A 15,594-nucleotide genomic window follows, 5' to 3' on the forward strand; every position below is an offset into this window, starting at 1 on the left:
AACAGTCATTGAGAGGAAACACACATTAAGTAAGTTCTAAAACGGAAAAAAATCTAACTCAAGTTGTGCAAATTCTACTAAGTAACACTGCTGGTTGTGAGGATGTTGTCTTTACTATACACCCAACGTGAGTAAACTTGGGAGATGTGTGAATTGCAACTCCTTCCCAAAATTCATGACTTCAGAACAGACTATTCATTCCCCACATAAAAAAACAGCAACAAAAGAACTGCAAGGGGAGCCAAATTCTCATAGTCCTTGTGGTGTAATTCCAACAGAAGCATCCTTCTACTGTTTTTCTTTCTAACAAGAGCCAATTCAGAACAATTCTTGGAAACATAAACCACCCTATTACACATCACCAAGTGGTTGGGGTTTTGGTGTTTTGTTTTGTTTACTATGAGACTGGATTATCCTTCTTTTTGCCTGCCAGAAATCAAAAATTAATCATTTCCATTACACGATTAATTTGACTCTGGAAAGAAAAACCCCTCAAATGTGAATTTATAGGCTTCTACTCAGATGCAATAAACAAACTATACATTTTCAAAATAACAACTACTAGTAGAAACCTTTATTAGATAGTCAGAGAACTCTGAAACAGACTGGTAGGTAGCTTGTTTCTGTTTAAAAAGGAGAATTCATGGTGGAATCTGCAAGCATATTTACGGTCACTAAACCACAATGTCAATGGAACAGTTACTACTTTTTCACAGACTTCAAAGTTCCAATATCAGAGTCATATTTTGGACAATGTTTCCTTGACTTACAAAGATCATATTTTTGAAGGTTAAAGAAAGACCAATCATCCAGGAAACTAGGTGACGTCAAGGAAACTCCAATAAAGCAAGAATCAAAGTCTTAAGCATCAAACACACACATAAAGCACAGCTCCCTTTTTACAACCATTATGTTTTTCTCTGTGAGTAATTTCAGTGACCAAGAATGATTCTTGTCAAGGATGGAATTTTGATGGCCCCACACCTTTTCTCTCCTTAGGTTATCCTACCTTCTAATAAATTAGTCAATTGCCTGAAGATCAAAAGAGCTTCTGTATGTAAGGTCTGCTTTAGGCCATGTTATCAACACCACACAACGTCAACTACTTTGACCAAGACAGATAGTAAAATCAATTATTGCCAAATGAGAACATGAAAGCTTGAAATTGTGCCTCTATCTTTTTTAAAATGTCCATCTGAAGTGATATTATGAAACACCACACACTAACAGTGGTCCCTAACTGATAATTAGCAGATACCCAAAGTCAAGCATCTCAGTGAGCTGTACCCAGGTGTCGTTTTGTCATTCAGCTTTTCTGTGTAGGAGAATCACAGGCATAGAAACAAATGGGACAAAAACACTCAGTTCTGACCCAACAGTGCTTTCAGTTTTGTCTCGTACGCACCCCACACCCCCCTCCCCCGACTGCCCAAACAACGTGTTTTTCATCAGAAATTGGGTCAAAACGTACCAAACCGATTTTTGGCTCAGCCTCTGTGCCACTGTAGCAGTCTGGCTCCCATAGAGGACAAAGGTTTGCAAGCTCAGTGCTGCTCTGAACTTGCAGTTGTGTTACATTTCTTACAGGTCTGAGAGAAATAACACTGCTCCAGGCTAGGTGTGCCTGGGACAAGCTCCCCTCCAGGATTCCTGGTATAGCCTAAACAACATCTCCAGAACATGTAGTACCTTTTACCTGGTTCATACACAGCTTTTGATACAATTCTTAAATACCAGTTTACCTGTTTTCTTAAGAATGCCTAAAAAGGTGAGTTATTTTCAAAATTAGTATAAAGTTAAAAGAAACTCAAAACTAGCTACAATCTATTTAACTCAAGCACAGCACCGCCAGAAGTTTCACACACACTATTTGGTGTTTCTTGTTGTTTTTCCTTTCACTCTTTAAGGCAGTGGTTTCCACAGGTCAGTTCTGAGAACATAACGAAGCATGGTCCATGGCAATTCATGTTGCAACTCCATTTTTAATTTGGGGGACTCCCCAACCATTAGTGGTCTTGTTCAGGGCTCCAGAAATCGAGTTGACAGGTTCTGTTCTGGCACAGAATACAGCTGGCACATTTTTCATCAGGACCTTGTTCTCAATTATGACATGGTTCAAATTGTCCTTTTTTATTGTTTTGAATTTGCCTGTTATTCAAAGGTCATCAAGTTGGCAGGAACCTGAAAACAAAAATATAAATGACAGAAGAATTCACTTCAGATAGTAGCTACTTGCATTCAACTATTTCACAAACTAGACACTTTGTTGAAATGCACATCATTCTGTCTTCAAAAAAGGAGAGAAGGAATGCAACTATCATCCAGCAGTAAAAATATACTTAGAGCTGTAGAAACCACGGGTATAACAAAAATATTAAACTGCTGTGAGGTTTGTAATTTGCTTATATGGCCATAGAACTTCCTAATTTTGATGACATTTAAGTTGCCAGCAAAACAACCTTAACATCATAAATCTCAGCTATGCTAGGCAAGTGGAACCCTCTCACCTGAGCCCCAGCTAGAAAATTCTTGGCACACAGATCAGTATTGATGTAGGCCCCTTAGGGGCTTTTCCCATAGCAAACCTGAATGTCTGCTGCAGATATCACTCCCTTTCACAAAGACCAAAGCAAATGTTTGCAATACATTAGTTTATATCTCCATTTTCTCTCCATCAGGTATCTGACAGCAACATCTCTCGTTTAGTCAGGTTACTAAAGAGCCACCACATTCCTGACAACTGTCAATAAACAGTCAGTTTGGTCAGACATGAATCAAGCATTTCTTGCTTTGCATTTGCCATTTACCTGTAGAAGCAAGAATGCTCAACTGGGCTAAAGCTGCACCATCAAAATCAGAAACAGTATCCATTAAAATAGTTCTTACTATTACTCAGCTATTGATATTTAACAGACTAGGTGTTTATATTACATTGAGAACACATTTAAACATCCAATTTTTCTAAGGCAGTTATGCTGTTAACAGTTATTAACAGTATTGCCAACCCTTAATGAACCAGAGCTGTCTTCAGAGGCGAGTTTTTCACCACTTACTTGCAAACTCTTTGCCACTATTTGCTGCTATCCCCACTTTCTCCAGCCAGGAACACAATTTCCTCTCCTTTGCACTGTCTCAAATACCTTCACAGGAGCTTCTGCAACCCTCCTTACTTAAGATCTCTCTTAGAAGCAGAATTAAACAAGAAAGCACAGAAGTATCTGGAAAAGCCTTTTTGTTTGCCCTTGAAATTCAGTAGGATTTCTGCTCTGGGAACTCCATAAACAAACGTGCAAAGAGAAGGAAGAGTTCAAGGAGACAAAGTAACTTAAAAAGGATTTTGCTGATGAAAAAGGTAAATAAGAATTTATATGAGAACAGCATTTAATAGGGGTTGGAGCAGTCTTCCGTTTTGATTAATAGAAAATGCTACTTTTGCTTTCAAAGGCTGGAAAATGTACCAAGGGCTAAACTACTTTCTATACATTTTAGGAATACAAAATACATACACAGCAGAAAATATCCTATGTCCATGACCTGAAAAAAGGCACTTCAGGAGAGTTATCTGGAATTGATATTGAATGCTGCAGTTTACAGCTTTTTGTATAATTGTGCAATAGCCTTTTTCAAATGGGCAAGTCAAAAATACTGCCACTCAGACAGATATTTTATACCATTCCTTGTATTTCCCCAATTGCTTTAAGTTAGTCTCAAGGTAGCCTTAAATCTTTCTTCATTACCCCAGAAGCTCTGAGGACTTGTTTGCAAAGGGCCAAACAGAAAAGCCAAGGCAAATCAATCAGTTGAAACAGGTGGAGAGGATGCTCAGGGAACACACAAAGCCCTCAGTGACAGCTTGGCCAGCTCAAAGATCCATCAGTTCTGAGCTCTCAAAAGCTGATTCATTTTCATTGTCTTGCTCTCACCTGTTGTCTGTTGCTTTGGCAGGCAGCACTCAGGTGTTTAAACCAGAGTGTTGCGTTATTTTTGTTTCCAGCTTGAAATTTATATGAATTTCCTAAGAAAGAGAAAAACAACTGATGAAGAAACATAAACAGTGCTCCTTTTTAAACACTTAAATCCCACCCATATTCAAGTGCCTCTAAATTGAAATATTATGAGAAGATTTACTAATAGATGGTCCACATAACTTTACCCTTTGTCTGGAATATTGCAATACTTTGTCTGGAATAGTGCAATTGCTTGACCTATTGAAGAGAAGTTTCAGCTTGCCTCTCTTCCTTTCCAACTTTTTAGATTTCAACAAATGCCTGTGTCAGTTAGGAAAGAACAAAACATCCCTCAAAACAAAAGTGGTTTTGTTCACTGCCGTTACTTCAATTTGTTTATAATATCATGATTTTTTAAGGAAGTGCAAGATATCACTGAAATGAACCCTGGAAAGCTACATTTGAAAATATCTGAACATTACTCCTAAATGTATTGATATATTTCAGACTAGTATTTTCAGTGGCTGAAGTTACATAGTGCTTGTTTGGGTTCAGGAAGGTCAAGTGTTACAAAAACATTTCAGGTTGCTGTTGCAGGGTTTAAACTGACAAGTACTCACAATTCATACTTCATATCAGTGGTGCTAGGAGAGATGTTTGGAAATAAAATGTACTTGAAGCAGACAAAGCAATAAATAATTTTAAGCTCCTTTATCAGAACTTTTAATAATGTTATTTCTTCACAATTTTAAGTGCTGTGGAAAAGTAACATTTTCTTCAGTGTTTTAGCTGAAAGCAGGCACTGTGTTGGAGTAATGGACATCCACAGGCTTCTCCACATAACAGTAAGATCTCTGAGGGGTTTTTCCTGGTAATAGCACTACATTTGAACAGATGGTTTGGGTTTTGGTTTTCATTTGGAGAGAAGGGACTGCTCAAGCAGCTAGTGTTAGCTGAACCTTGTTTTTTTTTATTGTTACTTATATTTTCACACATGCGAAAATGCCTCAAAGTGTTCTAAATATGGTTTAAAAGAATACAGATGAATACTTCCAATTAAAATCACATCTGGGGGACTCTAGAGAGTTTGTTAAAGAGTTTGGAGAGTTCCTACAACTCAAAGAAGATTCTAAGTATTCTCCATGGGTTGTTGCTCCCATTGCACTCTAAAGGCAAAAGTGACATTTTGGAGAGCAGCTGAAACTGGAACAATGTCACCTTTCACTTGCTCATTTATTTGCTGAAAAATGACCTCAGCTAAGAAAATGTTTATTCTGGGAATCAGGGCACTACTTACCCTTCTCAGAATCAGTCAGTAAGAAGAGATCTGGATGCTCAGGGTCGTCTGCCATCATCACCATCCAGCCCACCACTGAGACGCTCTTACTCGGTGTGGATTTGAACTGGAAATACAGAAATGAAAATGGAATTAAAACAAGAGATCTGCACACAAGTACCCAGAAGGGCAGTTCCTCTCAGTGGCACTGTTAAAGACTGGGTAACTTCAAATGAAGCAGAGCACTCAATAAGATTAAGACAATTAACACAGGCCGTGGAAAATTAGAGAAAACAGAACTTAAGAAATGAATGATATTCAAAACAAATTAAAAGGAATATCACAATCTGCAAAAGCTTGTTAGACATCTAATCCACACTGCATTCCTTACCACATTAGTGCTTATTTGAACATACAACATAGTTGAAAAGAGTATTAATAAATGCAAAACTATTCCCTCCACTGTTCACAAACAGAAGAAATGAGATTGCCTGTGCTATAAGTATTCACAGCATGCAGTTATTATTATAGTACTCTGTAATTAAACATAACATGAGTCCTGGGGACAAGATAACACAACTGTGTAATTAAATATGATGATCTGATTAAATAAATGGATCAAGTGAGGATGTAAATTCAATAAACAAGTGCCCAGAAATGGGCAGTCAAACTCTTTTATCAACAAGATGTTCAAAATGATGGTGTCATGTGGTGAAGTCATTAAAATTAATCTGTAGTTCTAAAATGCTTTTATTCTTCATGCTAATGTGTTGTGTCAACCCACTGTATAATACCACAAGGCAGATGCACAATGTTAAAAATCAAGTTACTTTTGCTCCATTTTAGAACTGTTGCTTTAGTTTTACAATCCTGCAACTCTGGTTCAACCAAGGAAAGAGCTACTGGTAGTAAGTTTGAAGGAATCATGAGCAAAGTAAGAGTTTATAAGAATGTTCTCTGCATGGGAATACAGCTGCTTTATAAATAAAATTCTATTCCAAATCTAATGTCAGTTATTCTAACCTATGCCACAGGTTAACCAAAGACTTGGAAGGCCACGGAATCATCACGAAATCACTGAATGTTTTGGGTTGGAAGGGACATTAAAGATCATCTCATTCAATCTCTCTGCCACAGGCAGAGACACCTTCCATTAGATCAGGCTGGTCCAAGCCCCATCCAGCCTTGCCTTGAACAGTTCCAGGGATGGGGCAGCCACAGCTTCTCTGGGCAACCTGTGCCAGGGCTTCACCAACCTCACAGGGAGGAATTTCTCCCTAATATCCCATCTAACCCTGTCTTTTGTCAGTTTGAAGCTATTGTCCAGTTACGTTTATCTGTCTGGGACTTGCACAACTGGCTACATTTTAAACCCTAGTTTAAAATCCATTAGAACCTAGAATGTACAAATGTTAGACCAGTAGATGAAAGAAAAAGTTCAAAACAGTTTAAGAGCCCAGGCTCTTTGGATACACACACTAAAATTAAGTAACTCTCAGAGGTGGACAGATGTGGTAAAGCACCAAAAGAGGAAGAGGTAAATTATAAATCTCTATCAGCTAAAATTTCATTACAGTGGGGGCTGGAACTCCTTTTCAAACAGAAACTGGAATTTCTTTGAGGAAGGAGGCAGTAAGTAATGCCAGTCTGTAGTGAAAATTAAGGCATTTTATCTGTAAGAAGGAATAAAGACAAGGAAAGGGAATAAAGTTAAGGATATAGCTCATGAGTTATTTTAAAAAAAGGAAGTGTATATAAAGGATTTGGTATGAACTCACTGACAACAGTGCCTCAAAAGTATGATGACAGAACACTTACAAGGGACCTGCAAAATACAAACTTCCAAGTAGTCCTAAAACATCACATGGTCCTTTCCACAGAGATGGAAATTTGAGTCACAAAGCAGTTTTAATGGATTACAGATCAAAATGTGCCTCTTGAACAACACTTATTTCTACAGTTTAATGGAAACAACACAATGGGCTTTCCTATCCTAGTTGTATATCCCAACAGGTATCCAATATGTCAAACTGACATCCAAACTGCTAGAGCTCCTTGCCTTTTCACTCAAAACCATCAGTTAATCATGGTGCTTCTCCACAAAATGAAAAGCTCCACACAAGAAAAGTGTTTCCTGCCAGCGTCAATCCGTCATCACTCGAAACACGTGTCAGCTTTCCATCCCCATGCTCAGCTGGATTTGTATTCCATGTTTACACAGTCCCCCAGGGCAGCTCAGCCTCTGCTGATGCACAGAGCCTTGCTAACAGCAATTCTGCTTTGTTAACATGAAGGGAATGAAAGCTTCATTGTAATTTAATGTTCCTGGTTCCTATTTGCTTTTTGTAATATAGGCCACTGGAATGACTCTTATTATACACATGGAAAACTGCACAGCTCTGGCACTAGGCTTCACATAATTGATTTTTGCTGTTGTTGTTCTGAGCTCAAAGGCTTTTATAAGTAAATCTCTGAATCAAAAATTCAGAATTAATCTGTGAACAGACTTTTTACTCCAACACTTTGGCACCTACAAATCTCCTCCTCCACGTCTCCTGTTGAGATTCTACAGGTTTCTAATATTCAAATAATTTTCTCAGTGGCTGAACATCCTTCCCAGAATGACAGCATTCTTCACCAGGGTTTTTCAGTGAAAGAGCCTGAGCCACAAGCACCAAGTTTTCTGGAATGCAAATGAATTGATCTAATTCTGATTATAGCATGCAAGGGAAGGCTTAGAACTATCCAGGGTTTGTGCTCAAGCATGAAGCATAAAAAGTCTTTATTGCTTTCCAAGTACCTACAAACAGGGAGAAATCTCTCACGAATTCCATGTTGTCACAGAAATTGTCAAGTCCAATCACTGAGATAATAAACCGTTATTTTACAGGTGTATTCCCATTTTTCAGGGTGCTTCTTTTAAGTCTAAGTTCAAGTGGCTAATCTTACTGTTGCCTTATTCTAAATGTGCACAAGTGCTATAGTTTTTCAAAGAGGCATCTCTGTGAGTTCCATTTCAGCATAAGAATAAAACCACTGTCCACACATTCCTCTCAGATTGTGCTGTACTACATCTCTGGGTTCTGAAGTTCACATCCTCATTTATAGACAATTCTCCATTACTGCAGTAATAACTGAAACCTGTTCACTATTTAAACTCAATGCCAATTTTATGCTGTTACTCTTAGGCGATGCAGCACACAATACTGGATGCACTCCTTGGCCTTTGACCACAGGCAAGAGAAGAGCTGGCTTGTCTGTGTTTAAAAGGGGGGGGGATTTCTTGCCCCTTTTCAGAAATTACTCTGGGATTTTTATGAGGTAATTTTCCAAAGAGGCTGGCTATTATAAGCCTGGAAGAGCTTTGAGTGTTGGTGCATTCCAAGCTGCCTGAAGCAATTGCAGCAGCAGAATGGTCAAAAGCATGCCTGTAATCAAGACACGTTTACCATGAGAGCTCCAGCCAGGAAACTTTATATAGCAGCCTGACTCTTTTGTTGCCAGCGTTCCTTTCCATGTCACAGAGGGCTTGAGAAAGGAAGCAGAAAAGACAGATGTTTAAATGGCTCCAGAAGATGCCTGGAATATTTTGCTGAGGTAAATCTCCAATGTATCAATCTTTGAAAAAGAGACCTGCTTCAAAGTAGATGGCATCATCCTTTTTATCTGTGAAGTAAAAAACCCCAAAGCCTCAATCTAGCCTTGGATCTCTTCATTTTGCAGAGTGAACCTCCTGGGAATATCACTGGACAGTATTTGGAGCATTTACTCATGCTCTAGCTATCTAGGGATGATTGACCATCTGCACTTCATTCTCTCCTGATTAACTTTTCCTGAAAATGCAACCAAACGTGAGCTGAAGCATGACCCTTGACAAGTCATCTCCACAGAGTCCAGAACCAAAGCTGAGGCTCTGTACAATATCTCTGCAATGAAATGGATGGAAACCTCAGCCACCAATAGCCAGGTTCAAAGTACAACACAGGCAGAGCAGCTGAACAAGTTACTGACCACCTATTATTAGCTTCTTTAATAATTAAACGGGAATCCTTCAACCAATCCCTCAACCTCAACAGCAGTTACCAGGTTTCCCACCCTAATTTTAACATAGAGGTCATGCTCTGTGTTTTAACAACCTCTGAAGCAGAGGTTCACTGTGACTACTCACTGCAAACTGTTTGTTTAAATAAAAGACAACCCAAACTGCAGTTAACCTCAACTGCACCTGGGAAACCAAATTAGAGATTGAGCTTCACAACAAGCTTGGCAAAAAAAGTGCAGCCTGTCTGCTGCACTACAAAGCTGAAACAAGACACGAGCTGTGTACAGCCAAATCCATGGTTGTGCTGGACAGTTCAGTCCAACTTCATAGAGCCAACTATTACAAAGAAATTAATATTCTTCAGCAGTCATTGCTTTTAATTACCACTCCTCTTCCTCCTTTTCCTGGGAATTGCCCTCCTCAAACTCCTCTGAGTATCTGCTAACCACAAGGCTGGTAGGCTCCCAGTGGGAAATCTGCAAGCAGCCTGGACTCCAACACCTCTTCACCTCTCTCTGCAAATTTCCTTACTGGTTTGCTGGAACATCCTTGGACAAAGAAACATGAGCACACAAGCATGTGAGACAGATTTTGGCTTCTTAAGCCTCTGTTCACCAGCTGTTTAGATGTTGTAGGTGTCACAACATATCAGTGACTTGGAGAATATCAGAAGTCAGTTCAAGAGGTTTAGAAAATAATCTCTGAAAGAGCATTCTAAATAGATGTGACTGTATTTCTAGGTGAAGTAAAGGCTTTTGCAGGAACAAAGACTCAGAAGGATGAGATACCAAACTATTTACCTTTTTCCTTCACTTACTTTTGCTAAAGAAAAGGGAAGATCATTTCAATTATTGAAATTGTTATTCTGAAGGAAATGTGTAAACAATGCAGATTCAATGTACTTCATTTCCAATCAAGATAATTCCTTGCTAAGCATTTTTTTCAAGTTCTCTAAGCCAGCATGCTATTTAGATTATTTTAAAATTCTAATACAGAAGAGTGAAAAAGTTTCTGAATGAATAGATGCAAGGCTGGTAAAGTCCTCCACAATTTTGTAAAGAATACAGAACCAGGGAGACTTACAAATACATATTCTATTCCTAAAAGAAAACAAAATGCAATTTTGGCACAAAGCCTGAAGGAATCACAGCAGTAACAGGAACACAAAGTCTGACATTACCACAAAAATTTCTTTTCCATTTCTCAGTGTTTCCAGAAAAAACAGGCAACTAGCTGTGAGTGACATAATGTCAGCACAAGTTTTCTCCTGGTTCCTCCTTTTTTTTTAATACTTTGCATTTCTACTCATAATAGCTTACAAGTCTGCTCCTTCCTTTTAATGAGGTGGAATCCTTCCCTAAAGTTTTCACTGAAGCCAGAAACAAATGCATCCAAACACACACACTTCTCCAAAGACACCCAGAAGACAGAAGGATTGGCTAATGAACCTTTAGCCTGGCCTACACAAATTAAGTAGGATCAGTTTCAATCTTACCTAAGCAAAGCTAGTAGGGGTGGATGGCCAAGAAACCACATAAAATAGTTCTGAAAGTAATTAGTTTTTGTTAGCCACTTTGAGTGCTATAATACTGTTTCCTAATGAATTTCCAATAAAAGTGGGAAATAATCTCTTAGATTAAGAGAACTTTATACACAAACTTTCCACACAGCAACTTCAAATATTCAGAAGCCTGTGAACCAGAAATGTTAAACTTCAAATCTCTACCCTCTGCACTTAAAAATGTGCAGATGAGGATAAGAAAACAGTATTTTGTACCAGAGAAAAAGTCCCTTTTATAAGGATTCCAAAAGCACAGCTCAGTTTGCAAAACTCCATAAGCTCTATGCAAAGCAAATGTTCTACAGTGAAGTTGTCATAAATTAACCTGAAACACCTGCCAAGGCAGCCAAGTAATGATTCTGAGTAGTGAATGAACTCAGATTCAAGTATCTCAAATTTTACCCAGTTAAAGAGAATCATTATAATTAACCAGGGACATCAAACAGGAACAATGCACATCTTTGCATCCATGGGACGAGTACAGAAAATCATCTCACTCCTTCCCCACATAAGCAAAGCATTTTTAGCTTCCTTCAGATCAAGCTGCAGCAAATAAAAGGAACCCCAGCATTATCTGACATCTTCATCAGCTCTCTGCTGAGCAGATGAAGTGTTTGGTACTCCACTGCAGTTAATGGATTACAGGATTATACAGAAAAATCAAATGGTCTAATTTTACCACATAGATGAAATCAGTATAGGTTTAACTGTTCTATCTTGTGACTGTTCAGTTTTTCCTCATCAGTGCTTGTTTAGATTTCAAATGGCAACAAACTGCTGCCAATCATCCAAGGACAGAACTTCTGCCTTTGAAAATGGACAGACCAATGACACAGTTCCTTTCCTAAAAGACCTGCAAAGTCAGAGACACACGGCAGATGCAAAGCAGATGTTCTTGGTGTAGCATATAAATGTAAATGATATTTCCCTGGGGTATATCCATATGAGGTGACTGACTGACTGGGAGACAGGATAGTGCTGACAAGAAATCAGGCAAGGCCCGAACTACTCTCAGTGTTTACATCAGGAAATCACATTTTAGTTTTGGCAGGTGATACTGGAACATGCCTGATTTACATACATGTTTTCTCTCTGCAGCCTTCAGGGATTTTGCAGCGTAGTAGTAGAGTTGGGTTCCACACAGTGCCACCCAGTATTTCGTCCAAGATGCTACCTGGAAAGAAAATAAAAAAAACAAACAAATCCAAAAGTGCAATGGATGAGATGCTTCATAACATTGAACTATGAAAGAGAAGGCACCATCCTGAAAGAACATGAGAGCACTGACTGTCCAGCCAAGCATCAGCCATGTTTCCAAAGCTGCTGTTTGTTATTCATGCAGGCCTATGAATGCATGAAAACTCCAGAAAGCAGAAAGAACATGTGCCTTTCTTCTCTAATCTAAGAAAAATGTTCTATATCTTGCTCTATACATCCTGCAACCCCTACACAACACTTTGTGGAGTCAGAGTACATCTATCCCTTTCCTATTCCATCTATGCTGCCATAAGGATCCCACATTGTCCTGAATGTGTATTTTGATTTATAATTGTTCATCAAGTATTTGCAATGCAAATGGTTATGGGTTATAATGTATTGATAGACTTCTGGGATTTAGCTCCTGTTAAGGAAGACAAAACATGATTCTCTGCATTTTAAAGTCATCACTAATTGTAGAAAAGTTTATGCAGCATCCTCCTCTCTTCTACTTCCTAGATTATGTGTATAGCCTTACAAACTGAATAAATGCTCCAAACAGAAGAATGGCAACTCTGGCAATGACCCTAGATCTTAATCAGCAAGAGGAGATCTCAGACACTTGAACTAGTTGCCCAATGGCCATTTTACTGTATTTATAACTGGGCAAAGGAAGAAGGTGAGAACATTATTAAAAAAAAAAAAAAATCTTACTGTAGGTTTTTTGCCTTCTTTCAACAAAGTCTTCCTCCTGAGAACACCTTGAATAGTAACTGCTCCTGGATACAAATGAACAGCCAAATCTTCAGACTCTAGGGAGCTGAAAGGAGCATGTGAAGAGTTGTGTGAAAAAATATTTTTCCTAATTTTCCAACCATTACCAAAAACTAATGCAAATATCTTTACTATAATTTTATTTGACTTCATTGTGGAAAAAGACTTTGGCTGTTACAAGGAATTGCTGCTGTGGAATTAACACTCGCAAGCAAAAGTGATCAGAAAAATTAATTAGCCAAGCAGGTAATCCTCAATTAAAAAATTAAAACTCAAAACATGACTGAAAGACAAGAATGATTAATTTTAAAAAGCAAACATTTGAAGTACATTGGTACAGTTGCTGTACATGTTAAACCTCTCCTTCAGCCCTCGCAGGAAAGATTTGACTGTTTTTTGGTTAGAAACACCAGAACCATTAGCACATCAAAAACAAAGCACAGCTCAAACATGCACAATACTTAAAATATCTGAAAGCAAGGAGAGTGGGCAGGAGCAGGAATAAAGAGTAGAAACCCAAACCACAGCTTTAAGGTGTTTTAATGCAACTGGTGCTCTACTGATCATCTGCCCTACGAAAGATCGGAGAGCAATGGGCTGAAACAAAGGCCAGGTACAGCACTGAGGACAGAAAAGTGAGCTTGATTAAAATTACAAAGCTGACTGGCTTCAAAAACATTTCCAATCAGAGAAAAGTTAAACCAGGAATCATTTCAGTAAATGTCAATCAGAGCATGTAACTGAAGTGCTGAACCCAGCAGCTTTCTAAGAAAACAGCAACCGAAAATCATTGTGAAGGAAGGCAGGATTTGCTGTTTCATCCATCCTATGTCCAAAGTAAACTGGAAATGTGGAAAACACTTTCATTGCAGCACCTACTGAGGATGATGATATGGAGACAATTTTGGACACTGACAGATGTGAACATGGGTGTAATTCAGTGAGACAATGCTTGCTTCTTAACATGACAGAGGTTTCACAGTTAATGGCAATTTCTTTCCCAACTACAGTGAAACAGCTGGAGACAGAATCTGTATCCATAAGGAATCAGAATAATCAGTTATGTTACTCTGTCAGTTTGCAATTATTACTTATATTAAACTGGGGGCAATTTGCATATATTACTCATTTTAGGCATCTCTCTGATTTCAGGGAAGAGGAGCAAAGAAATTCAGTACAGAACAGCCAGCAAAGGAAACATCTGGAATGCCATCCATTAGCACCAGGAGCTTTGTTTCCCCATGAGAACTACCAGCACTGCTCCACAATGGCAGGCAGTTCAAAAGCTACCCTGGCAAAACATCTTTAAGCCTTGACAGAAAGATCCAATGGTTCAGAATTTGGATTTGCAGACTGGAATGAGCAGTCCTTATGCTGATATAGAGTAAGTCATTGAAGGGAAAAGTTTTAAGTCTGGAGAAAAAGGTCTCTACCTTTATTTTGACATATAAGTTAGAAAGGTAACATCAGAAAACACCCACTTAATAATTAAACCAAACCAAATCACCAACAGCAGAGGGAAGGTTTGACACCTCTGTGTGCAGTGGGATTGTACCTGCTGGCCTTCATGTGGCCTCGATGGCCATTTCGTGACACTCTTGTCCCCGGACCGAGAGAATGGTACAACCTGTTCCTGTTGGATTCCATTATAAATTGTAGGTATTACATATACTTTCATTCACACAAACAGCACGACTGCTAAAACAGCACAGAACTTTTTTTGTGTGCATATCACAGAACCACTTCTTCCATGAAAGAAAAAGCGAATAATTTTATTTAGAAAAATGCATGCAGAAGTAAATAATATGTTTTTTTCATTTCATCAGATGTTCTCTTCGTCAGAACTCACAATACTGAAGTGTTTTACTGGCACTGAAGAATAACACATTTTCAGAGCAAAGTCTGCATTTAGCTTAGACTAAATAAATGTAAAGGAACCATATTGATAAAACTTATCTTGATATCTAACTTTAGATCTTACTACCAAAAACAGTTTCAACTTCTAGGAGTATGAAAACATACAAGCTGTTGGGCTGAAAGGAACCACAAGCTCTGTCAAAATACACCTGGCACTGTTTAAAATCCTGTTGGACTAAGTAACACTGAAATCAGCTCAGCAATATTTCAATTTTCCAGTTCATCGACGCTATACACTTCACCTGTAAGCTCCACATTTTAAAATAATTTACCTGATCCATATTGTTATCCCTATTCAGGAGTTGTGCCTCAGACCTGCCTTTTGAACACTGAACCTTGTTTTTCTGAATCAAATCCCCTAAATTGACTGAATTCCATTTTAGTCAACACAAGCATTGTTGAGTCACTTTGTCCTCACGTCCTATTTTGTATTCATTTTTCTAGTTGCTTGTATTCTGTTGAAAGAAAATCAGCAATTCTGTGGGAGCAGGCAGTTAAGCACGAACCTTATTATCAAAAAGATATTAATGAATCACCATCCACTAACCTGTTCCACAATTTGCCATCATTTGTTTCTTGACATAACAGGTATCTTTGACCTTACGAACTATTTTTTAGAACACACTCAAGATACAGGGGAATGAAACAACAACAACAAAAAAGTAATAAATAGGAGTTGTTTATTGTTGCATACATATATTTGGCATGCAAATTAAGTATGTTTTCGTCTTACCTTTAAGCTTGGGGTTTTTTTTTGCATAATAAGGAGGCTACCACTCTTGGAATCCTGCTATTTCAGGGAAATCTATTCAGAGACACTCAGGATGACAACCAGTGAGACTGAAGTGTCACTTAATACACTGCCCTTAACAGGATATAA

The 15,594-nt window shown here is 38.4% G+C and overlaps 1 protein-coding gene across 50 annotated transcripts in view; it reads right to left on the minus strand.

Moving 5' to 3' along the window:
* Positions 1–543: 543 nt before the first annotated feature.
* Positions 544–15,594, minus strand: part of RALGPS2 (Ral GEF with PH domain and SH3 binding motif 2) — a 109,209-nt gene continuing 94,158 nt past the window's right edge. For 34 of the 50 annotated variants that reach the window (XM_086902130.1, XM_086902132.1, XM_086902145.1 and 31 more), the window contains 6 exons: positions 14,353–14,430; positions 12,738–12,843; positions 11,908–12,000; positions 5,245–5,350; positions 3,924–4,015; positions 544–2,181 (listed from right to left, as the gene is read on the minus strand). In XM_086902130.1, the coding sequence (XP_086758256.1) occupies positions 2,152–2,181; positions 3,924–4,015; positions 5,245–5,350; positions 11,908–12,000; positions 12,738–12,843; positions 14,353–14,430 (505 nt within the window). In that variant the 3' untranslated portion in view covers positions 544–2,151. The remainder of the gene's footprint in view (positions 2,182–3,923; positions 4,016–5,244; positions 5,351–11,907; positions 12,001–12,737; positions 12,844–14,352; positions 14,431–15,594) is intronic. The other 16 variants (XM_086902159.1, XM_086902170.1, XM_086902160.1 and 13 more) reach the window with 1 other exon arrangement.

The sequence above is a fragment of the Cyanistes caeruleus genome, chromosome 9 (assembly GCF_971803275.1).
Source record: "Cyanistes caeruleus chromosome 9, bCyaCae1.hap1.1, whole genome shotgun sequence".
NCBI classification, from domain to species: Eukaryota; Metazoa; Chordata; class Aves; order Passeriformes; family Paridae; genus Cyanistes; species Cyanistes caeruleus.